The sequence below is a fragment of the Tiliqua scincoides genome, chromosome 16 (genome assembly GCF_035046505.1).
Source record: "Tiliqua scincoides isolate rTilSci1 chromosome 16, rTilSci1.hap2, whole genome shotgun sequence".
Classification (NCBI taxonomy): Eukaryota; Metazoa; Chordata; class Lepidosauria; order Squamata; family Scincidae; genus Tiliqua; species Tiliqua scincoides.
The window spans coordinates 5,272,618-5,294,639 of record NC_089836.1 but is presented as its reverse complement, the minus strand read 5'-3'; the positions used below and the strand labels follow the sequence as shown (position 1 = coordinate 5,294,639).

The 22,022-nt window shown below is 51.0% G+C and overlaps 2 protein-coding genes across 2 annotated transcripts; both read left to right on the top strand.

Annotated features, from left to right (window-relative positions):
- The first annotated feature begins 5,038 nt into the window (after positions 1-5,038).
- Positions 5,039-12,000, top strand: PPP6C (protein phosphatase 6 catalytic subunit). Its single transcript, XM_066610547.1, has 7 exons — positions 5,039-5,140; positions 6,896-6,991; positions 8,124-8,189; positions 8,357-8,498; positions 9,546-9,625; positions 9,767-9,976; positions 11,051-12,000. Exons 1-7 carry the CDS (start codon positions 5,066-5,068, stop codon positions 11,297-11,299), a joined length of 918 nt encoding a protein of 305 aa, XP_066466644.1. The 5' UTR covers positions 5,039-5,065; the 3' UTR covers positions 11,300-12,000.
- Positions 12,001-12,858: 858 nt separating this feature from the next.
- Positions 12,859-21,962, top strand: ARPC5L (actin related protein 2/3 complex subunit 5 like). The gene is made up of 4 exons (XM_066610749.1): positions 12,859-13,091; positions 17,992-18,063; positions 18,355-18,531; positions 21,334-21,962. Exons 1-4 carry the CDS (start codon positions 12,906-12,908, stop codon positions 21,394-21,396), a joined length of 498 nt encoding a protein of 165 aa, XP_066466846.1. The 5' UTR covers positions 12,859-12,905; the 3' UTR covers positions 21,397-21,962.
- Positions 21,963-22,022: the final 60 nt, after the last annotated feature.

The following is a 22,022-nucleotide window of genomic DNA, read 5'->3' as shown; positions in this document are numbered from 1 at the left end:
AAGTGGGGAAGAGTCTGCACTAAGAATCCCCTCAGGCCTGTAATTGTTTCTCAAGGAGCTTTAATTATAGAATTATAAGCACATTTTCCTTCCTTCGGAGCTGATACAGTTCCTGGAAAGGCAGAGAATGGTCACCTTAGCTCTGTATAGGATCAAGACCTGCCTCCAGTAGGATCTGCAGTTATAAGCTCTTCCTAGTTCCTGCACCAGATGTTCCCACTTTCCTTTCAGACCCATAGAGTTCCAGGTGTCACTTCAAAGGTGGGCAGGGGGCCGCACTTACAGGGTCTGGCTGTCCATGCTGCACAGTACAGGAACCAAGGGCTGGGCAGGGCTGTTTTTCTTTCTTCCCATCTTCTTTCTTCAGAGCTCAATTTAGTGAGGGGACATCCTTACAATCCTATTTGCCTCCTTCCACTCAGGGCAGAAAGAAATTAAGCAGGCCCTGGAAAAGTGGGGAGTGGTTGACACCATATTTCACCTCAGACCAGTAATAGTTTTTACTTTTTTTCTACTGGAGCCAGAGTTACAACTCCCACTGGCCTAAATACCACATTTTCCTACATCCCACCAGGACACAAAGAATTTAAGTAGTCCCTGGAAAAGTGGGGAGAGGTCTGCAGTAAGAATCCCCTCAGACCAGTACTTTTTTCTACTGGAGCCAGATTTATAAACACTTCTAATTATTTTAGGTTAATACTATTTTCTTCAGGCCAGTACTAGAGATATGGGAGCCCAAATTAAAATCTCTCACTCCATTAAAATCAAGTACTGACTAGAAAAGTGTGTTCATGCGGACCCTTCCCTGATTGTGAAGGGACAGGGGAAGCACTGTGTGCCCTGAAGGGAAGAGTGGTTGCTCAGGCCTTAATTTGAAGCTCCCCCTGGCCTCAGTGCACACTATGCTTCAGCAGTCCCTGGACACATAGAGAAGGGTCTACACTTGCACTCTCCTCCAGCCAGCACTGGATTATATGAGAACCAGAATTATAAGGTCCTCCTGGCCTTATGAGGTTTAATTCGTCCTTCCCATATGGAACACAGACTTTAAGCTGTCCCTAGGAAAGACTACACAATCCCCTTAAGCCAATACTTGTTTATACAGGAGCCAGATATAGAAGCTCCCACTGGCCTGAAGACCCCACATTCCTCCATCTTCTCAGGGCAGAAAGAATTTAAGCAGCCCCTGGAAAAGTGGGAAGTGGGGTATATTAATAACCCCTCAGGCCAGTACTGGTTTCTCTAGGGGCTTGAATTATACAATTTTAAGCTCCACTTTCTTCTTTTCTTTCTTCTTCTTCTTCTTCAAAAAGTATCTTCTTTCCTTTCTTCAGAGGTGAATTAATCCCTGGAAAGGAAGAGAATTGCCACATGAGCTCTTTGAGGCACCAAGTTCTTCTTTCAATAGGAAAACAAAAAGGATTTAAGCAGTTCATGGAATATTGAGGAAGGGTCTGCACTAAGAATCCCTCAGACAAGTACTTGTTTTGTATTCGAGCCAGATGTACAAGGTCCCACCAGCTTGAACCCCTCAGTTTCTACCTTCCCCTCAAGACACAAAGTGTTCCAGCAACCCCTGGGGAAGTGGGGAGGGGGCTTCACCAACTTTCTCCTCAGGCCAGTACTGTTTTCTAATGGGACCAGCTGTGCAAGGTCCCTCCAGCTTGAACCCCTCTGTTCCTACCTTCCCCTCAAGACACAAAGTATTTCTGCAGCCCCTGGAGAAGTGGGGAGGGGGCTTCACCAACGTTCTCCTCAGGCCAGTACTGTTTTCTAATGGGGTCAGCTGTGCAAGGTCCCTCCAGCCTGAACCCCTCAGTTTCTACCTTCCCCTCAAGACACAAAGTGTTTCAGCAGCCCCTGGGGAAGTGGGGAGGGGGCTTCACCAACTTTCTCCTCAGGCCAGTACTGTTTTCTAATAGGGTCAGCTGTGCAAGGTCCCTCCAGGTTGAACCCCTCAGTTCCTACCTTCCCCTCAAGGCACAAAGTGTTCCAGCAACCCCTGGGGAAGTGGGGAGGGGGCTTCACCAACTTTCTCCTCAGGCCAGTACTGTTTTCTAATGGGACCAGCTGTGCAAGGTCCCTCCAGGTTGAACCCCTCAGTTCCTACCTTCCCCTCAAGACACAAAGTATTTCAGCAGCCCCTGGAGAAGTGGGGAGGGGGCTTCACCAACTTTCTCCTCAGGCCAGTACTGTTTTCTAATGGGGTCAGCTGTGCAAGGTCCCTCCAGCCTGAACCCCTCAGTTCCTACCTTCCCCTCAAGGCACAAAGTCCTTCTCTCAGGAGGAGCTGCTGTTAAGTGCTCCACCTGCTTCCTGCACCAGGTGTTCCCACTTTCCTTCAGGGCTCACACAGTTGCAGGTGCCACTGCACAGGTGGGCAGGGGGCTGCACTCCCAGGTTATCACTCCCCCACAGGGTACAAGGCATTTAAGCAGCCCCTGGAATAGAGGGGGAGGGTCTGCACTAAGCCTCCCCTCAGGCCAGTCCTTTTTTCTACAAGCCCCCCCCCTTCTTGGTCACAAGTCCTGTAGACTTTGTGGCCCTTCAGCCTTGAAAGAAACCCCCTCCCTTCTACCTGCTGGAGCAAACCTGCTACATGTATCCAATTCGCTGCCTGAAGTGATACTTGTATCTCCCTCCAAATTTACACAATTTATACTTGTGTCTCCTCCCCGCCCCTTCCCGGGTTGGCCAATCAGAGTGAAGCAGGGCGGAGTCTGCAGATCTCTGAGAGGATACTTTTTTTCTTCCTTTGTATGTATCTCCTAAGCTGCGTCGGCCAATCAGAAGGAATCCCGCCCTGCGTGCTCGTCCAATAGGAGGCGTCTCTATGTGTTGCTGTTTTCCCTCCTTTATCTTTGGGGAAAATGCATTGAACCTTCTGTCCTTTTGCATGGAAGAAAGTGGCTCCCAAAGTGATCCGGGCCTTTTTTCACTGGGCTTGGCTGGGAAGTGCAGGGGGAAGATGTGCTGGAGAAGAAGAGGTACTGGGGAAGATCCAGGCTTTATAGGAATATTTATTAGGGTAAGATTTCAGTGACAAATATGGGCTCCCAAAGTGAACAGGGGCCTTTTCATTAAAAGTCATATGAAAAAGAAAGCTTTTCAGAGCACATTGTAAAATGGGACAATGAAGTAGAAGCTGGGTGAGGGCCCAATCCTATCCAACTTTCTGGTGTAGCCACAATATGGTAAAGGAACAAATGTTCCGCTACCTTCAGAAGGCTCCGTAACTGCCCCTCCACTACATGATGCAGCGCAGACTCCACTGGCACAACTGCCCCAGCACTGGAAAACTGGATAGGACTGGGCCCTGAGTCTCTGTGGGGAAGAGGGAGTTCCAAGGATGGCACCACCCTCAAAACCCAGTCGTGATCCCCTTGTAATTACTGCCTGCCCCACACATCTACCCCTTCTGGTGGTTTGGGGGAGCCCCAGATTGAGCTGCCAAAATCACTTATTTTTATTTATTTTACAATATTACAAATATATACACATATGTATGTATGTACATATAATGTACATGGAGATATCTATAACAGGCATATACATAATGTATGTAGATATGTATACATATGTATAATGTATGTACATATAACATATATAGATCCATGTACATATAATGTACATATATGAACATATGTACATATGATGCACATGGAGACATCTATAACATGCATATAATGTGTGTACATAGAACATATATACATATATTAACATATGTACATATAATGTACATGGAGATAGCTATAACACATGCATATACATATAATGTACATTATATAACATATATACATATATGTGTATATAATGTACATATCCACACACATCCTGAACCATGACCTGTGTTTTCTTCAGGCTGATTGTCAGTCCAAAATCTTGGCAGGCCTTGCTAAAACGATCCATGAGCTGCTGGAGATCTTGCATTACAATCTCTGCATTACAATCTCTGAGCATGAACTGGAGGTTGTCCATGACTTTGTGTACCTTGGCTCAACGATCTCCGACACTCATTCTCTCGATACCGAGCTAAACAAGCGCATCGGTAAAGCAGCTACCACGTTTTCCAGACTCACAAAGAGAGTCTGGTCCAACAAGAAGCTGACGGAACATACCAAGATCCAGGTCTACAGAGCTTGCGTCCTGAGTACACTTCTGTACTGCAGCGAGTCATGGACTCTTCGCTCACAACAGGAGAGGAAACTGAGCGCTTTCCACATGCGCTGCCTCCGACGCATCCTCGGCATCACCTGGCAGGACAAAGTTCCAAACAACACAGTCCTGGAACGTGCTGGAATCCCTAGCATGTATTCACTGCTGAAACAGAGACGCCTGCGTTGGCTTGGTCATGTCGTGAGAATGGATGATGGCCGGATCCCAAAGGATCTCCTCTATGGAGAACTCGTGCAAGGAAAGCGCCCTACAGGTAGACCACAGCTGCGATACAAGGACATCTGCAAGAGGGATCTGAAGGCCTTAGGGATGGACCTCAACAAGTGGGAAACCCTGGCCTCTGAGCGGCCCGCTTGGAGGCAGGCTGTGCAGCATGGCCTTTCCCAGTTTGAAGAGACACTTTGCCAACAGTCTGAGGCTAAGAGGCAAAGAAGGAAGGCCCATAGCCAGGGAGACAGACCAGGGACAGACTGCACTTGCTCCCAGTGTGGAAGGGATTGTCACTCCCGGATTGGCCTTTTCAGCCACACTAGACGCTGTGCCAGAACCACCTTTCAGAGCGCGATACCATAGTCTTTCGAGACTGAAGGTTGCCAATACAATATACAATGTACATATATTTACATATGCATATGATGTACATGGAGACATCTCCCGGTGTTTGGTGTCCATTCATTCAGTGGCTGAGGCTCAGCAGGCCCAGGGGAACTACGACTCCCAGCATGCCGAGCGGCAGAGCGCTATGGCGGCCGCGCGTTGCACCCTGGGAAACCGAGGCGGGAGAGGGCGCAGCCCTGGCGAGGGAAGGGGCGGGCGAGGGCGCCGGTGGACCGGAAGCGCAGGCCCACTTCCGGTCCCACCTGTGCTTGGTCCCCCTCCCCTTGCCAAAATGGCGCCCCTCGACCTGGACAAGTACGTGGAGATCGCGCGGCTCTGCAAGTACCTGCCCGAGAACGATCTTAAGGTGAGCCGCCTGGCCGCTCCCCGCCCCCTCCCTTCCCCTCCTCGGCTGGCCGTTGCTCTGCGGAACTCCCTGCCACAGGATCTGGGGGGCATCAGAGAGAGACGGGTCCTTAATCTGTGGAACTCCCTGTCACAGGGTGTGGGGGAGGAGAAGGAGGACGAGCAGGTGGTAAGGGCAGCAGAGAAGCATAGGGTTGTTAATCTGTGGAACTCCCTGCCACAGGGTGGGGGGAGGAGGAGGAGGACGAGCAGGTGGTAAGGGCAGCAGAGAAGCATAGGGTTGTTAATCTGTGGAACTCCCTGCCACAGGGTGGGGGGAGAAGGACGAGCAGGTGGTAAGGGCAGTAGAGAAGCATAGGGTTGTTAATCTGTGAAACTCCCTGCCACAGGGTGGGGGCTGGAGGAGGATGAGCAGGTGATAAGGGCAGCAGAGAAGCATAGGGTTGTTAATCTGTGGAACTGCCACAGGATCTTGGGGAGGTGGTGGTGGTAAGGGCCGCAGAGAAACAGGTCCCTGTGGAACCCCCTGCTGCAGGATGTTGGGGGGGGGGAGCGGCAGCGGCAAGTATAGCATCCCCTCCAGATTCAGCCTGTGGGTCTCCAGGTCTCAGCCGGGGTCTCCAGGTGACAGCTGAAAGCTGCCACAGAGACTTTGACAGAGACTCCTTGGGTAGCATCGCACCATGTTCAGAGGGGGGAAGGAAGGAACCTCCAGGAGTGGCTGAAGTCAAGGACTGACTTCTATGCTGTGCTGTGCTGTGCTGTGCTGTGATCCCTGTGCTGTGGGCTTTCCAGTGGCGTCTGGTTCGTCACCGTGGAAAGCAGGATGCTGAGTGAGGTGGACCCCTTTTGGTTTGGTGGCTTCATTTGGACTGGTTTGGCACAGGGACTGAGAGGCTTGGACCGCCAGGCAGGACTTCCCTGGCTTGGATTTCCTGAGCTCTGAGGAGGTGGTGCAGGACGAGCCTCTCCTTCTCAGCCCTCACTGCCTGCATCATAGTGATTATAATACTCGATAGCAAATGTTGATTCTCTTGAGGCTAAGAAGGAATCTTTGTAACTGACCAGCACTAATAGTTAGGAACAGAATGGCCATGTTCAGAAAATGCGGTACCTCAAAGGCTCGGGGGGGGGGGGGGTAAAGAGTGGCTATTAGCCCCCAATAGCTGGGGCTGTTGTCACCCTGTGCTGCTTGTGGGCACTTGTTCCCCATCTTGTGGGGTGGCAGCTCTCCAAACTTCCTCTTCTGCGCAACGTTTAAAGGTTGCGTGTTATTGGCCTGCTCCTGGGTGCGTCTTGCAAGGCACACATTGGGAGATGCAAACTGTTCTTCCTTCCTTCCCACTCCAGCTGTCAAGGCTGTGATGGACAGGGATGTGCAAGTTCCTTCCGCGCTTGTGGGTGTTTGTTTTGGGAGTTGCTTGGCAGCCGTCTCCAGGAAGAGGACTTGCAGCTTATGTTGAGTTGTATGTTTTTTGCTCCTCGGGGCTTGTTGGGTGCTGCCTGCCCCCCTTTTTTCTAGACAGAAAAGGTGAGGTGTTACCATCTGTTGAACCCCTTTATAGTGGCAAAAGAATAGGCTAGCTTTTGGTTTAAGACCAGACCCCCCTTTTTTTTTTAAAACTCCACAGCAGATCTGGAATGACTGAATCAAGTACAGGCCAAAAGTCAGTTAATTATATATCAAGACTTGCGAGCGTGACTGTCCGAAACAAAGCCAAGCCGGCCATTGACCAGATGAATTCTTTCTTTGCAGCGCCTGTGTGATTACGTGTGCGACCTGCTTCTGGAAGAATCCAATGTGCAGCCGGTCTCTACCCCAGTTACAGTCTGCGGGGACATACATGGACAGGTGACATCTCACGTGAACTCTTTCTTGGACCCCACACCCTCCGGTGTGCGGCTGGGCTGGTGTTTGTGAGCTGTTCCTTGCATGGTGGAGGAGGTTTTAGGGGGAAATAGGAATAGCATCTCTTTGTTTTTGTCGATATTCTTTGTGCTGTGGAAGGAAGGAGGTGGATGGGGGTTCTTGGACGAGGTGTTCTGCAGAAGACGGAAGCCTGAGTTGAGTGCACTTGTCGTTCACGGGGGTGTGGTGTATCCGTCACCGCCCTCCCCGCCAAGGAAGTCCTCTCTGCAGATAGAGACAAGTGCTCGAAAAGTTTCCAGAATGACCAGACTTTGAAGCTTTATTAAAATGAACCTAAAACAGAAAGGTGGCTACCAAACAAAATATTAACGTGCCAATTTAAAACAAAAATCTGCAAGGCCTGAACCAAGACTAAGGTGTCAAGAGGGCATTTAGGGCCAAATCCTGTCCAATTTTCCAGTGCCGTTGCAGCCGTGTCATTGGGGTGTGCACTGCATCTTTTGGGGGGGGGGAGGAGACAGTCAAAGAGGCCTCCTTAAGGTATGGGAACATTTGTTCCCTTACCTTGGGGCTGCAATGCTGCTGCACCAGTGCTGGAAAGTGGGATAGGATTGGGCCCTTAGATGGCTACTTCAGTGCACTATGGGGGCCCAATCCTATTCAACTTTCCAGTGCTGATGCAGCCATGCCAAGTGGGGGCATTCTTTGATGGAGCAGCAATCATGAAGGCCTCCTCAAGATTATGGAACATTTTTTTCCATTATATCAGGGCTGAACTGTGGCTTCATTGGCACTGTAAAGTTCCCAAACTGTGGGTCCATGGCCCACCAGTGGGTCCCAACCCAGTTTTTGGTGGGTCACGAAGCTGACAATTAGACTAGACTATGAATAGATTAGACTATGTGCATCAAGGTTAAACAATCTGCTACCTGGGGGGGGGAGGGAAGCACTATGGACAAATAACCTTTATAGCCACTAAGGCTTGAGTAGTTGGTAAAGCCTTTTTTTGTTTAGGTGGGTCCTGATGCTAAAAAGTTTGGGAACCACTCACTGCCTTATAGGAGTGATTTCTAGCTAATTGCTCAAAGCTCACCTTTGTTTACATTTCTTTCAGTTTTATGATTTGTGTGAATTGTTCAGAACCGGAGGCCAAGTTCCGGACACGAACTACATATTTATGGTATGGAAAAGATAATTATATAATTTGTTTGTTTTTTTTTTAAAGCAAATGTTTTTGAAATATAATACTGATTAGGGTTCATCAGCGCTTAGGTTAGCTGTACATAAATGTGCAGCTCTGAGCCCTTCTTCACTGTGATAATTGTCAAATGTTGTTTAACCTCCCAGGGTGACTTTGTAGACAGAGGATATTACAGCCTTGAGACGTTCACCTACCTTCTTGCTCTGAAAGCCAAGTGGCCGGATCGCATCACCCTCCTGCGTGGAAATCATGAAAGCAGACAGATAACACAAGTATATGGATTTTATGGTAAGTGTGTTTGTGTTTAAACTGTCATCTTTTTACTGTTGATTATCAGAAGAATTGATCTGAGTTCCCAGAAGTTGTAGGAGTCTTTTTTGCTGTGTGATTTTGTTTCTTTTGCTGTGGGGATTATGGATGAGGGGTTTATCACAACTGAAAGTGAATGGTGTGCTATAGGAAGGGCTTGGAGTGGTGTGATGAAAAATCTAGCAACAAAGGGGGGGCGGGAAGGCTGGTTTCTGCGTTCCTGCACTGATGAGCTGTATGATTTGGGCACCAGATTGGACTTGTGTCTGCAAAGTTTTGGGTGGAGAAAGGGAAGAGAGAAATATGATTTTTGCTAATGTTGACCGGAACTTCTACAGGACTCACTCTGGATGTGAGAATGGATAAGTGGCTTGTGGATAAGTGGAAAATGGATAAGTGGCTTGTGGAAAAACTAGACCAGTGGTTCTCAAACCTTTTAGCATCAGGACCCACTTTTTAGAATGACAGTCTGTTGGGACCCACTGAAACTGATGTCATTAATCTAGAAGTGATGTCATGGTTGGAATTGACATCAATTGAGGCTTCAGACCTATGCCACATTCAGCCAAAGGCCTCATTTACGCAGTGCGCTTGTGCTGTTGTTTGGCATAGTTCGGAATGCAAACAGTCCAGCTCGGTAGTCAAAGCAGAATGCAGGCTTGGATCCTTCTCCAGCCACATAACCCTTTCCAGTGTCCCATCTTCCCACCTATTCAGGGTAAAGCACCAGGTCTCTCTTCCACCAGGAGTCCACCCTGCCCAGCAGCTCTGTATACCGTATTTTCAGTAGTGGCTGAGCTAGGCCTACGTGACCTGCTTGAAATTGGCTCATGACCCACTTAGTGTTTCCTGACCCACCATTTAAGAAATGCTGTCCTAGACAGAATCTGTTAGGTGAGCACGCAGCCATAGGCTGCTGTTAGGTCATCTGCTGTTTCTGCAGCCTCTCTAGTTTAACTGGACAGAAGAATTTGCAACTAAAACATGGTTTTCTCCTGTCTTTCTCTGTCCACCCCACCCCCACAGATGAGTGCCAAACCAAATACGGCAATGCTAATGCTTGGAGATATTGCACCAAAGTCTTTGACATGCTCACAATTGCAGCGGTAAGGGTTTTGTGTCACTTTTTTTTGGGGGGGGGGGTTGTATACAAGGAATAACTTTGCCTTGCTCTGTAACCACATTGCCTCAATGTCTACAGAATTAGAAACTAGGGCTGCCAGTAAAATGTGTTCTTCTCCTCTAAGTTAATAGACGAGCAGATCCTCTGTGTGCATGGGGGCTTGTCTCCAGACATCAAAACACTGGATCAGATCCGGACCATCGAGCGCAACCAAGAGATTCCACACAAAGGAGCTTTCTGTGACCTAGTCTGGTCCGACCCGGAAGATGTCGACACATGGGCCATTAGTCCCCGAGGAGCAGGCTGGCTGTTTGGGGCAAAAGTCACCAACGAGGTAAGAAAAAAGAAGTCATCTTAAGAAGTGGCCAGGTGTTGAAGTTCCTGCCATCGTTCTTTTGTGCTTGATAGCGTGGCACTCCATGCAAAGGTTGGATGAGGTGGAAAAGCAGCTCTGAGTATGTCAGTTGAGAAATTGAGATAAATACATGGGCCAAGAGACACAGCACCCGGAACTACAGGTGTCTTTCTTCCTAGCCTGTGGTTTTCTCTTTGTGGAGAAAGGGTTTTTTTGCCCCTTTGCTACCTCTCTTGAAGTAGAAGAGTACTTCAGCAATCTACTTTCATGAGACCAGTTAAAACTAGGAGACTACCAGTTGTATTGTTGAACTGGCAAGTACGAATGTATCAGCTACTCCTTGTCAATTTCCATTTGGAGGTATCTTATTGAAAACCATGACACTGCTGTAAGGCAGCCATTCAGCATCATAGTTCACAGTAATCAAAATGTGGCCTCTTTTTCACTGCATGTGGCAAACACCTTCAAGCCGGGTCTGTTGTTGCACCACTGGCTTGTCTCGCACGTCAAAGCCACAACTAAACAGCCATGTTGCCACCACCTAATATCACTCCTTTTCAAAAGCTGAATGGAAAAAGCCAGGTCACTTGTGCTATATATAATATAATCTCCTTTAAGAGTATTGGGTCTTCAACCAAGTGGGAGAGTATTCTATGAGGTTGGTGCCCTGACTGAGAAGCCCATGATCCTAGTGGTAGTGGATGCCCGCCATGTACCCAGGAAGACAAGGGTACCCGGGCAAGGCTTGATATGAGCTTAAGGAAAGTCTTAGAGCTTAAAGGAAGTCTCATAGTTGTTGGTTATATTCTAACTAAATTAGTAATGACTAATGACCTGAGTCGAAAAAGAGGTGGATGGTGTTTAAAAATTACGTTGTGCAAGCATTGACTTGTGAAGGGGATGTGTGTGTAAGAGGAAATGGGGAGGGTGTGTGTGTGACGCAATGGTTTCAGTCCTGTGAAGAATTGCCATGGCTGCTATTGGTCAAACAGGGATGTCCTCTTCCTTGGTCTTGGCTGTAAACCTTTTCTTTACTGCCTTTAAATCCTATAGTTTGTCCACATCAACAACCTAAAGCTCATCTGCCGGGCCCACCAGCTGGTGCACGAGGGCTATAAATTCATGTTCGACGAGAAGCTGGTGACGGTCTGGTCTGCTCCGAACTACTGCTATCGCTGCGGAAATATCGCCTCAATCATGGTCTTCAAAGACGTAAACACGCGAGAACCAAAGCTCTTCCGCGCGGTCCCCGACTCAGAACGTGTGATTCCTCCGAGGACCACCACACCGTATTTCCTCTGAGACGCGGTTCAGCCCCTTGTACTTCCCCCCCCCGTGATATACTTTTTACCGAGCACTTTGCTGCTGAAATGCTGCCTCTTGCCTCTTTTTTTATTTTTAAATTATCTAATTGTGTTGTGTGTCTTCCGCGATTGTTGTGTGTGTACCTGTGTTTCTCTCTCTCGCTTTGATTTTGTTTTTCTGTGTCCCCATGTCTTGTCTTCAGCCTGCCCTCCCAGACCTATGGAATATCTCTGGCCCCTAACTTGCTCTTTTGTGTGGTTCATTTTTTTTACTCCTCCCTTGGGGTGGAAAATTAGCATTTCCCCTTTAAAAAAACTGAGCAGGACACCCAAACTTTTCTTATTTAATGCAGGGGTTTGTCTTTGGGGAGGCTTTATTCCCACAGGGCGGAAGGAATTTCAGCAGCAAAGTTGTATTCATCGCGTGCACACCAGGGCTTGCGATTCAGGCGGCAGTGCGTGTGCGTCTTAGGATTAAACGTGAATTGTCCTAGTTTATATTTTGTTTTAAGTGGGTGTGAATAAGTGGTCTTAAAGGCTGCCCCTGACCTGAATTTTTTTTTTTGGTAGTTTGTTTAGGATTCCAAATAAGATACAAAACCCGCCGCAGGTATTTGGATTTGTACATTGAAATAATTGTTCTGATTTTTTTTTTCCAGATACTTAGTATTTTTAATAAAGGCATATCTTGAACTCTGACACCGGGTTGAGCATTTGGAATGAAGCCTTCCTGGTTGAGGTGGACGTGTGTCTTTTTCTACCCCCTCCGTTCACAGGGGCAGTTGGCGGAAGTGCAGCAGCCTCTCTGCAAAGCCCGGTCTATGGACCATGCCTGGTGTAGCCTCCTGCCGCCCCAGGTGCCTCCAGGAGCACACAAGAGACGAACGGAGGCAGCCTGTGGGACTCCCTGCCACAGGCTGTGGCGAAGCGGGTGCTGCGTGGACGGGCCCCGAGTGGCTGCCGGAGGGCAGGCGGCCTGTGGGACTCCCAGCCACAGGCTGTGGCGAAGCGGGTGCTGCGTGGACAGGCCCCGAGTGGCTGCCGGAGGGCAGGCGGCCTGTGGGACTCCCAGCCACAGGCTGTGGCGAAGCGGGTGCTGCGTGGACGGGCCCCGAGCGGCTGCTGGGGGGAGGTGGCCTGTGGGACTCCCCTCCACAGGGTGTGGCGAAGGGGCTGCTGCGTGGACGGGCCCCAAGCGGCTGCTGGGGGGAGGCGGCCTGTGGGACTCCCAGCCACAGACTGTGGTGAAGGGGCTGCTGCGTGGACGGGCCCGAGTGGCTGCTGGGGGGCAGACGGCCTGGGAGCCCCAGGCAGGGCGGGTGTAGCTGTGAGAGCCGGCCGGCCCTTCCCTTCCCGTGGCAGGGAGTTCCCCAGGCAGCCCCTGCTGCTGCACCCACAGCCCGCCTGCAGAGGGAGCGGGCGGCCTGTGACAGCTGGAGGTCACGTGGGGCGGGGGCGTGGCCGCGAGCGGCGGTTGGAGCCCAACGGCCCGGCGAGGCCCCGCCCCTTCGCCGGCGCGGGATTGGCCGGCCCCCGCGCCCGTGACGGCGGCCCCCGGTGGGCGGGGCTTCCGCTTCCGGGCGTCCTCAGTGCGGCGGGCAGTCATGGCGCGGAGCTCGCTCTCCTCGCGCTTCCGCCGCCTCGACATCGACCAGTTCGACGAGAACCGCTTCGTGGAGGAGCCCGACGGCGCCGACGCCGCGGCAGGGGGGGGCTGCGGCGCCGAGGGCGAGGCCGGCGCCGGCGCGGCGGGGGGCGTCGGGCCCGAGGTGGAGGCCGCGCTGCGGCAATATCCTTCCCGCTCTAGGACGCTCTTCTCTGTGCCCTCCGCCTGGACTGGCCTCGGGGCGCTCTAGGACTCTCCTCTCTGTGCCCTCCCCTCTCCCTGGACTGGCATGGGGGCGCTCTGGGACTCCCCCTCTATCCTCTGCATTTTCTTTCCCCCTACACTGGCAGGGGGCGCTCTGGGACTCTCCTCTCTATGCCTTGGCTGACCTGGGGCATCCTCCCCCTGCTGCTCTGGGACTCTCCTCTCTGTGTCCTGACCTCCCCCTGAACTGGGGCACTCTGAGACTCTCCTCTCTATGCCTTGGCTCCCCCCCCCAGCTGACCTGGGGCATCCTCCCCCTGCTCCTCTTGGACTCTCCTCTCTGTGGCCTGTCCTCCCCCTGGACTGGGGCACTCTGGGATTCTCCTCTCTATGCCTTGGCTCTCCACAGGCCTGGGGGGCCCTTCCCTGCACCCACTGGGACTCTCCTCCCTATGCCTTGGCTCTTCCCACCCCCACCCCCCACATGTGGGACTGTCCCTGCCCCCTGCATGCCTCTTTCAGCCCCCCCCCCCAATGACTTGGGCTGCAGTCCCATCCACACTTCCCTGGGAGTAACCGCATTGACTATAATGGACTTACTTCTGAGTAGACATGCAGAGGGTGGGCTCTTGGACGTGCTCCGGACCCGCCTTTCTCCTCCATGTGCATCACGAGGGGGGCTTCTGAGCTTGGCGATCGAGCGCTGCTTGGCTGGCCGAGAGAGAGAGAGATCCTGGTCAGTCCAGCCCCTGCAGGAGAGAGGCTGTCACCCAGTGTGGGCACTGCTGCTGGGCTGCTTCAGCCTTGGGGTGGGGACCCCACAGAGCCTCAGTGTAGGCGGTCGTAGCAACTGATGGGAAAAGGTTGGGAACCCCTGGACTAGAGCCCCACCAGGTCAAGGAGGAGGCATCTGCACCCTGTCAGATGCCAGGAGACAGTGTCCCAGCCCTGCTCAGGTGGTTGGCAGTTGCACTGAAAACAGCTGTCACTAATGCCAGGCTTCACGGGTAACTTCTGCTGTCTCCAATATCCGGTTACAATGAACAGTGCTGGGAGGGTGTTACAGGGACGGGGAGTTGGCCGGTGAGGGGGGGTGGGACTGACAGTGGGTCCCCTGTCTCGTTATGTCTGCCTGTATGTCAGCATGTATTGGGGTTGTGGCACGAGAAAGGCTGAAGACCCCACTGGGTTAGAAGGTGCTTTGTCAGTTCATCAGGAACACTCATTGGTTGTGGAATTAGTGTGAATGTGTTGCTAAAATACTGTTTCCCCCCTTTGATGCTGGTTTCCTGGGCAGGGCCCTCCCTGGCAACTGTGTGCATGCTTTGCTAGAAGAGCCAGGCTTTCAGGGACCATCCTTGCCCAGCTCTGTTGATGGCACTCTTGAGAAAGTGGGGTTTGGCTGGGGCTGGGAATGGGGCTAGCATCTGACAGCCAGAAAGCTGACTGAGCTTCCTAGAGTCAAGAGCTGGGCTTTAGTCCTTGTTGTTTCTCCCGTGTAATGCGGGTCTGCCTAACAGTTGGGCTGTGAAGGAGTTGTGGAAACCTACTGGGTGCCCCTTCCAGGTGCTCATCAGCAAGTGGGGCTATTGTAACTTTGGAGGCTGTGATAGGGAAGGGTTAGGAGTCTGCAGAGGTTGCAGGGCAAGTCACTGTGGTGCAAGACGAGCCCCACCCTGCCGTTACCCGTGGTGTGTCACCGGTGACAAGCACGCGTGTGTGGTTGTCATGCACAGAATCAGGTTTGGCAAGAAAGTGCTTGTCTGGTGGGACCCAAGGAGCGTTGTGCACCGTGGTGGCCTTGCCCTGCCAAGCTTGGCAGAGCAGATGTTGCCGCAGGAGCCTGTCCTTCATCAACTGGGGAGCACGAAACACTAGGGGGAGGCCTGGGGGGGGGTTCAGAAAGCTGCAGCTGTTTCTGTTATTTGGCTGCAAAAGGGGTGCTGGACTGTAGCTGAGAGATTCAGAATGGGTGGATGGAGGTCTCTCTTGCCAGTGGTTGCTGAGAGGCAGATATAATGTTTGAGGCACATCTGGGTCCCCCTCCTTAAATGTTCCTGGAAAGTGGATGACAGATGGCTTGCTAGGAAGGAACGGGAATACAGTGTTGGCATTTGAGAGAATCCGTCGCATTCCCAGCCCACCTGCCAGCGTGCAAGTGTCGTGCCATCAATGCACGAGGACATTGGCTCCTCTGTTTTTATCTGATGGGGGCCTTGGCTCTGGAGCATTGGGTCAAGCGCATCCAGTCGTCCTGCATATTCAGGAGCATGTGTGTTTTGTGTGAGGGACCACCAGCAGCACAATGCTCAACATGGCAGAGCCGAGAGCAGAAGTGTTGTGTAATGCTCAGCTTTATGGGTGCTTTGGAGTTGTGTTTTTCTGGGTTTATAGGGCTTGGCTCCTGTCAGCGGTTGCATTTTTCTCTCTCCTTGGCCCCTGGCAACTTTGCAGCCCTCCTCTGTCCTTGTCTGTTTCCAGGGCCTTGGTGGTTGTGTGTCTTATCTTTAGCCAAGGGCAAGCTTGAAGTCGATGGGCGTGCTTCTGTTTGTGAGCTGGGTAGGAGAGTGATTTCAGGGGCTGCTTCTTCTTTTGGTGCCAGGGCTTGAAAGCGCATCAGGTACGAGGAGTTAAGGGATTGATTTTCGCTTTTGAAAAGTTTGCAGTTGTGGTTTTCAGACTGCTGTGACCCTCGTTATGAGATTGATAACCATGACCAGCAGTCTTGAAAGAGGGCTTGTCGTTGCCAGTCACTCTCTGCTGCAGTGCTACAGCCTCAGGCGTGTATGCTCAGCTTGCGCGGGCAATAGTGAAGCCCCAGATTGCTCGCCAGAGCTCTGTGTGAATGAGAGATCATGGCCCAGAATCTTCAATGCGCAGACATCCCATAGGTGTGTGAATGAGTTAACTCTGCTGAAGAACCATGTTGAAAGGGCTCCCAGTGGGTAGGAAGTCTGGAAAGCACAAGTTTCCTGCAGTGGATGTGGAAGGCCGTTTAGGGTCTGGTCTCCATTCATTATGGAACAGACTTTGGTCCTGGTTTTTTCATTGCATTTGCCGAGCTGTGAAACTGCCCTTGCTGGTTAACGCAAGGAAATTGTCTGGAGTTGGAGTTGCAGAAAGAGGCCGTGCCATTCCCCCCCCCCCCCGCAACAGCTACTTGGGACAAGCTAGTATGGCTTGCAGGGAGTCAAACTGATGTAAGGAGGCTCAAAATAACTCTGCAGGCAGCCTCCCTGGAACATAACCCAGATTGCTGCTTTTATGAAGCACTTGCCTGGGAGAGGAGGGTAAAAACGGCCTGTGGACACAGACTGGATTTTTCAACCTGTTCAGTGAGAAGGCAGTGGTGGGCGTGGGGTTTTTCATGCTCTAGTATAGTGGGGATGGCTGCCGAGCTGGTGAACTGGCATTCTGAGCTTTTGCACCTCACTCAAAGAACATGTCTGTCCTTTACTGTTTGGTATAGGACAGCAAATTCAAGAGAATTGGAAGGCCTGTGAGCGAGTTGAAGGGAAGGAACAAACAGCTGGAATCTGAGGACAGCACTGTCATGGACTGGATTCTGCTTAGCAACAACATAGTTGCTGGAGTGGAATAGTGGTTAAGGCATCGAGTCTCGAATCAGTACCTCCCTGGCTTGGATCTCACGTCTGCTGTGAGCTGGCCAGATGGCCATTCTCAGTCTCCTGTGCCTCTTCTGGCTCTCTGCTGCACAAATCACACACCAGCCTCCTCAAAAGGGGGAGAGGTAGGGCAGGGTGGTAGGAGATGATGGCGTTCGATCATGCAAGCCATATGACTGGTAGCAAGTGACACCCCCCCCCCCCAATCAGTTATCTGGAGGGCGCAGTGTTATATGTGAGAATCCATGCACAGACAGGCTTGTGCTGGTTCAGAGACTCAAATTCAATTTAGTAAGAAGTGTGTAAATTTAGCATGGAGTTAAACCACTCAGCCTCAAAGGGCAGCTGCAGTCCGATGCGGACTCATTTCAGCAGGGTAAAGCCAACTTCTTTTTAATAAAAGCTTCTAATCCTTAATATCTCCTTGGGGTTTCTCATCCGCATCAACCCGGGGCAGCTGTTCCTGGGTGCTTTTCCCTATTTCCTAGCATTGTAACATCCACCCAGTGAAATTAAAAGCCAATCTTTTAGGGCAAAGGTTTGCAACATCTGTTTTGTTGTAGTTTTGGGAGCATGACACAGATTGGCATGGCTGAGCATGACACAGATACTTTTGAAGCTTGGACTTTTTGTGTTGTGTTAGGCTCAGTGGAGGTCTGTCACTTTAGCTTTAGGTCGCACAGGGTTTCCTGCCAACTTCAATGTGAACCGTTGCTTTGGATAAGTGTCAAGGAAATTGACCTTGATGCTTTGCGAAGGGGAAATTTCAGGGCAGTGAGAACTCTCCACAGCACGGCATTGTGTGCTTAGCAGGGCAGAAAGCAAGTGAGTTTTGTTTTTGGTGGACTTGTCCAGGTTTGTCTCTTCTTTAGTAGCTTGAGAAGCGAGATGAACCTCACAGGTGCCTTAGCTATCCTAATGCCTTCTGGACATCAAGCATCAGGGACATGGCTTCTGGGACCAAAGTGAATGGGAATTGTATTGGTAAAGGCTAGGCAGCTGGTGTTCCTTTTGCTGGAGGGAATTGTATGCTGCTGGACAACAAGAGAGTGAAAGCCTTGGCATGTTCTCAAGTCATGGCAGTGGCAAAATCTGGGGCTTCCCTGTTGAGCTAAGGGGTTTGGCTAGCCCATAACTGTAGAATCTGGTTCCAAGAGCTTCCTCGGTTCCCCTCCGATCTGTGGCTCAGGCAAGGGGCTGGGGTTGGTCCGTGTCTGCTCAGCTGCTTGGCCCCTTAACTGACTTTGCTGCACAGGTGACCTGCTCCGGGCATTTCACGCAGCATTGCAGAATTCTCCAGTCAACACAAAGAACCCAGCAGCAAAGGTGAGTGGCTTTTGGAGGGAGGTTGATCTGACCTGCTAAAAGTCAGTGGGGGGTCAGGACACGTGTTACATGCAGCATTCTTCTCAGTGGCATTTTCAGAGGATGCTTTCCTGGGAGGGGGCCCCCTTTCTGCCTGCCGAATGATCCCTCTTCAGCCTAACACCTTCTAGTGAAACGGATTACTCTCAGAGAAACCGGTTTTTGCCTCGTCTCCCCACTGCCAAGAGTTGGTTTGAAATTTCCAGTGTGGCTTGCGCTGTCACTACCTCTCTCTTCCTCTCCACTCTCTAGGAGCGGGCCCAGGAGGTGGTGTTGAGGGTCCTCACCTCTTTTAAAGGCAGTGAAATTGAGCCAGCAGTGAACTCCTTAGACAGCAACGGTATTGACTTGTTAATGAAGTACATTTATAAAGGATTTGAAAAGCCCTCGGAAAATAGCAGTGCGATACTACTCCAGTGGCATGAAAAGGTGAGTGACTTGCTTAAAATTCTCCTTGGAGCTTGCACCTGCATCCAGGGTTCAACCTGCCCAGTGATGGTCTGTCTGCAGCTCTGCTTGCCCCAGGGTGGAAGTTGGGAAGCTTCCTGCACGGGGGTGAGGTTTGACAAAGGTTGCTCTGGGAGAATTCAGTGCACTCTGAACAGAGCTGTGGCGCTTCCCAAGATGGCGCCAGGGCTTGCCAGTACTTTACAGCGCTAGAGCAGCACTGCAGGTAGGTGCAGTCCACCCAGGACAGAGGCTGTGGCCCCTCAAACCTTCACACAGTTATGTGACTGTACAGTCACTTGTTGATGGGCAGATGGTGTCCGCACTTGGTTCCACAAGGTCTGCTAAACTCAGAACCCGAGCACACGTTCTGCTCAGGGGGTGCAGGGGAGTTCAGCTGTGTGTCTGGAATGCTCTCTGGCCAAAGCCAACTTCCTCCTTGCATGTAGACAGCTAGAGTTTTGGGGAGAACTGTCCAGCCTAGCCTTTCCCTACCACGCTGCTTTTTAGTGTGACATATTAAAATAGGCAGACCGGCTGCGTTATGGCATAAACTGAGGAAAGGCTTTTTAAACTGGCTGCATGTAGACCTGAGACTTAATTCCCCACCCCCTGCTCGCAGATTCTGAAAGTATGGTGTCCTCTCTCATGAAGCGGGGCGTGGCAGCCCACAGTGTATGGAACTAAGTGAGAAGTGCAGCTTATAGAGGGAGAAAGGGAAGCAGAATTTGTGCACCTGAGTAACTTCTGTGACAGTGGCGTGACACAAGGAGTGTGTACTCCCTTCTGCTTTCTGGACTACTAAATGCAGGATTCTCACATCTGCACTTTTAATTACAGATGTAATGGGTGGGTGGAGGGGCAGTCTTGTGTTCTCATGACAACATGGAACGTGTTTCCAATGGAAACGGCAGCTTGTGGCCGCTGTGGGCTGGTGCTGGGGTTTTTTTTTGTGAAATCTGATGGGTTTGCTTCACACTTGATAGGAGGCAAGGGTTGTTATGTGTACCCACAGACCCCTTCTCCCCCCCCCCCCGGCTCAGAGTACAAGGCATTGTGAAAAGAGTTGTCACAGGTCATAGGCTGAATCTTTTGCTTGCGTTCTTCTGCAAGCCTGAAAGCAAATTATGATCTTGAGTAATGCATGGAGGCTCCACTCTTGGACCTTTAGGGAAAGGCAGATTGAGCAAGTGAAGCAATATAAGGCATTTACTTCTCAGATAACCTTGCCTGGATCAGACACTGTAAATGGTGAATCTCACAGGTGTGATGACACAGAACATCATATGTTTTCATCTCAACAAAGGGGGGTGCCTATATCCCAGCATCCATGAAAGTATTTAATACCAAAGTTGTGCCCCAGATCTTGTATGGCGTCCCAATTTGCATCAGAGCCCTGAATCAGAGCCCTCTGGAACAAGTTCAGGCTGTTTTTCTAAGGAAAATCTCAGGGTTGCCTAAAATCTTGCAAATTTTGGCTCAGAGTGTATCGTAACCAAAATCAGAGCAGTCTGTTATACCGCCTCAGAAAAGACTCACTACCTCCAGTGATGCGGTCCTTCAAAGAATTAGATCAACTGGCCTCAGTCTGGAGGTGCTGGCTTCACCGCCCAGCACGTCGGCGTTCCGACTAATCAAGAAGAGACATTCTCAACCTTCATGCCCAGAATCTATACGGCAAAGCCTGCTCCTCGCTGAGCCTGCAAATCCCTACCAGAGCTGGTCACAGGCCATTGTACCGCACCTTGTTGAAGTGCCCCTTGAACGCAGGGCATTCACCCTGCCCAGGTGCAATGTCCTTCCCTGTTGTAAGATCCCATATAATGAAAGATGCTGTAGATGTGGGCCAGGTAAGACAGATACGATTCTTCAAGTCTGCAAATTGATTGTTTTGTGTATGAATGTGTGTGATACACAATAAAAGGTTCTGAAACTGAAAGTCCGAGAGCAGAAGGAGAAAGGGTGGGCCTCACACTGTGGTTTCACACCATTGCCTGAGGGCAGGAAACAACTGCCACCCAAAGCCTCCTGAGGAGGGGGGGCTGCTCTCACCTTCCTCTCCAGGTGTAGGTCTCAGCATGAGAGTGCCCGGGTCCCTGCTCTGTAGACAAGAGCTACTGAAGTCGTCCCCCCCCCCCACACACACACCAGATTCTTGCTGAGCTATGGTGGTGGGTGAGATGTTGTCTCAAGGACACACACAGCTTCCTCTTCAGCGAGTTCCCTGGCTCATTCTTTGGGCAACCGTTCTGAACTAAATTCCAGATTCTGCAGAAGTTTAACTTGAGCCACTTGTGTGCCTTGTCTCCTGTTATAGCTTTATGCTCTGAGGTAGGTAGTTGGGTACAGTCCAGCTGGAGTTTCCTCCTCTTCCTCATGGTTCCCAGGGTAGCAGGACCGATCTAGCCAAACGTGTTCATTTCTCTGAACACTGCAGAGGTGCTTTTTTTTTTTTCTTGCCCTGTGGACACGTTGACTTGGACAGGTTTGATTCCAGAAGCCCTGCATAGCGGTGTACTCCGGGCCTCACCTGACCACCACCATCCTCTCAACTCCTGTCTAGAGAGGTGGGGAAGACCTCTCTGTGCGGGGGGGGGGGGGTGGGTTAAAACTAAAGTGGTCTGGAAGAAGGGAAGAGTTTCTTGCCCTGGAGAGGTCTCTGAAGTGGGTGATAGAGATGGAGAGTGCCCCCTGCAGTATGTGTGGTGATCTAAGAAAGACAGCTCCAGGACTCTAGCTCATGGGGGCACTAATGCTGTTTTTCTCTCTTCCCCCCCCCCCCAGGCATTAGCAGTAGGTGGACTAGGATCCATAGTAAGAGTTCTTACTGCACGAAAAACTGTGTAAAGAGACTGCATTCACTGACGCGGAGAACACCAAGAACTCTGGGAGCCAGGAAGAGGAACTGGCTGCACCGCCTGACTTTGGTCCACCCTTCCAGGAACCACTGAAACCTACTGACATACTTTGGGAGTCTCCTTCCGCTCTTGGAACAAGTACCTGTAACCGTGGTGGGGAAGGGGACGAAGTCCATGTATTGATGTTGTCTGACTATCAGATTCTGGAGGCGGGAGGGGGTGACTTGTGCTGCGAATGGAAGGCGGGGTGTGTGGGGGTGTATGTGCACCTGCCTGCTTGCAGTACAGCTAACTGCCTCTGGCCAAGTGCGTGTGCGTGTATGAGTGAGCCTTTAATTTAAATTAACAAATGTGTGCTGTGGGGGTGGGATGGGGAGGGGGAAGGTGTGGTGCTGAAAGCAAAGCTATGAGCCTGGTTTTGGGGCTGGAGAAGTTTTTCTTATGCAAGAGGGCTTTTTGTACATACAGTCAAATAGCTGGACTCTGTATGGAGTTGGTTCTATGTAAAGTGCCTGCTGCGCTATCAAATAAAAGTTCTTGGATGGTTAGAATCAACTGCTCCTGCTCTGATGCCACAGTCATTCCAAGCTTGGAGTCCCCCTTGCACCCACTGCC

Coding starts and splice junctions, on each gene's coding strand:
- PPP6C (XM_066610547.1), top strand. CDS start 5,066: ATGGCGCCCCTCGACCTGGACAAGTACGTGGAGATCGCGCGGCTCTGC. Junction 6,992..8,123: donor GCGGGGACATACATGGACAG/GTGACATCTCAC, acceptor CATTTCTTTCAG/TTTTATGATTTGTGTGAATT. Junction 9,977..11,050: donor GGGCAAAAGTCACCAACGAG/GTAAGAAAAAAG, acceptor TAAATCCTATAG/TTTGTCCACATCAACAACCT.
- ARPC5L (XM_066610749.1), top strand. CDS start 12,906: ATGGCGCGGAGCTCGCTCTCCTCGCGCTTCCGCCGCCTCGACATCGAC. Junction 18,064..18,354: donor CAAAGAACCCAGCAGCAAAG/GTGAGTGGCTTT, acceptor TCCACTCTCTAG/GAGCGGGCCCAGGAGGTGGT. Junction 18,532..21,333: donor TACTCCAGTGGCATGAAAAG/GTGAGTGACTTG, acceptor CCCCCCCCCCAG/GCATTAGCAGTAGGTGGACT.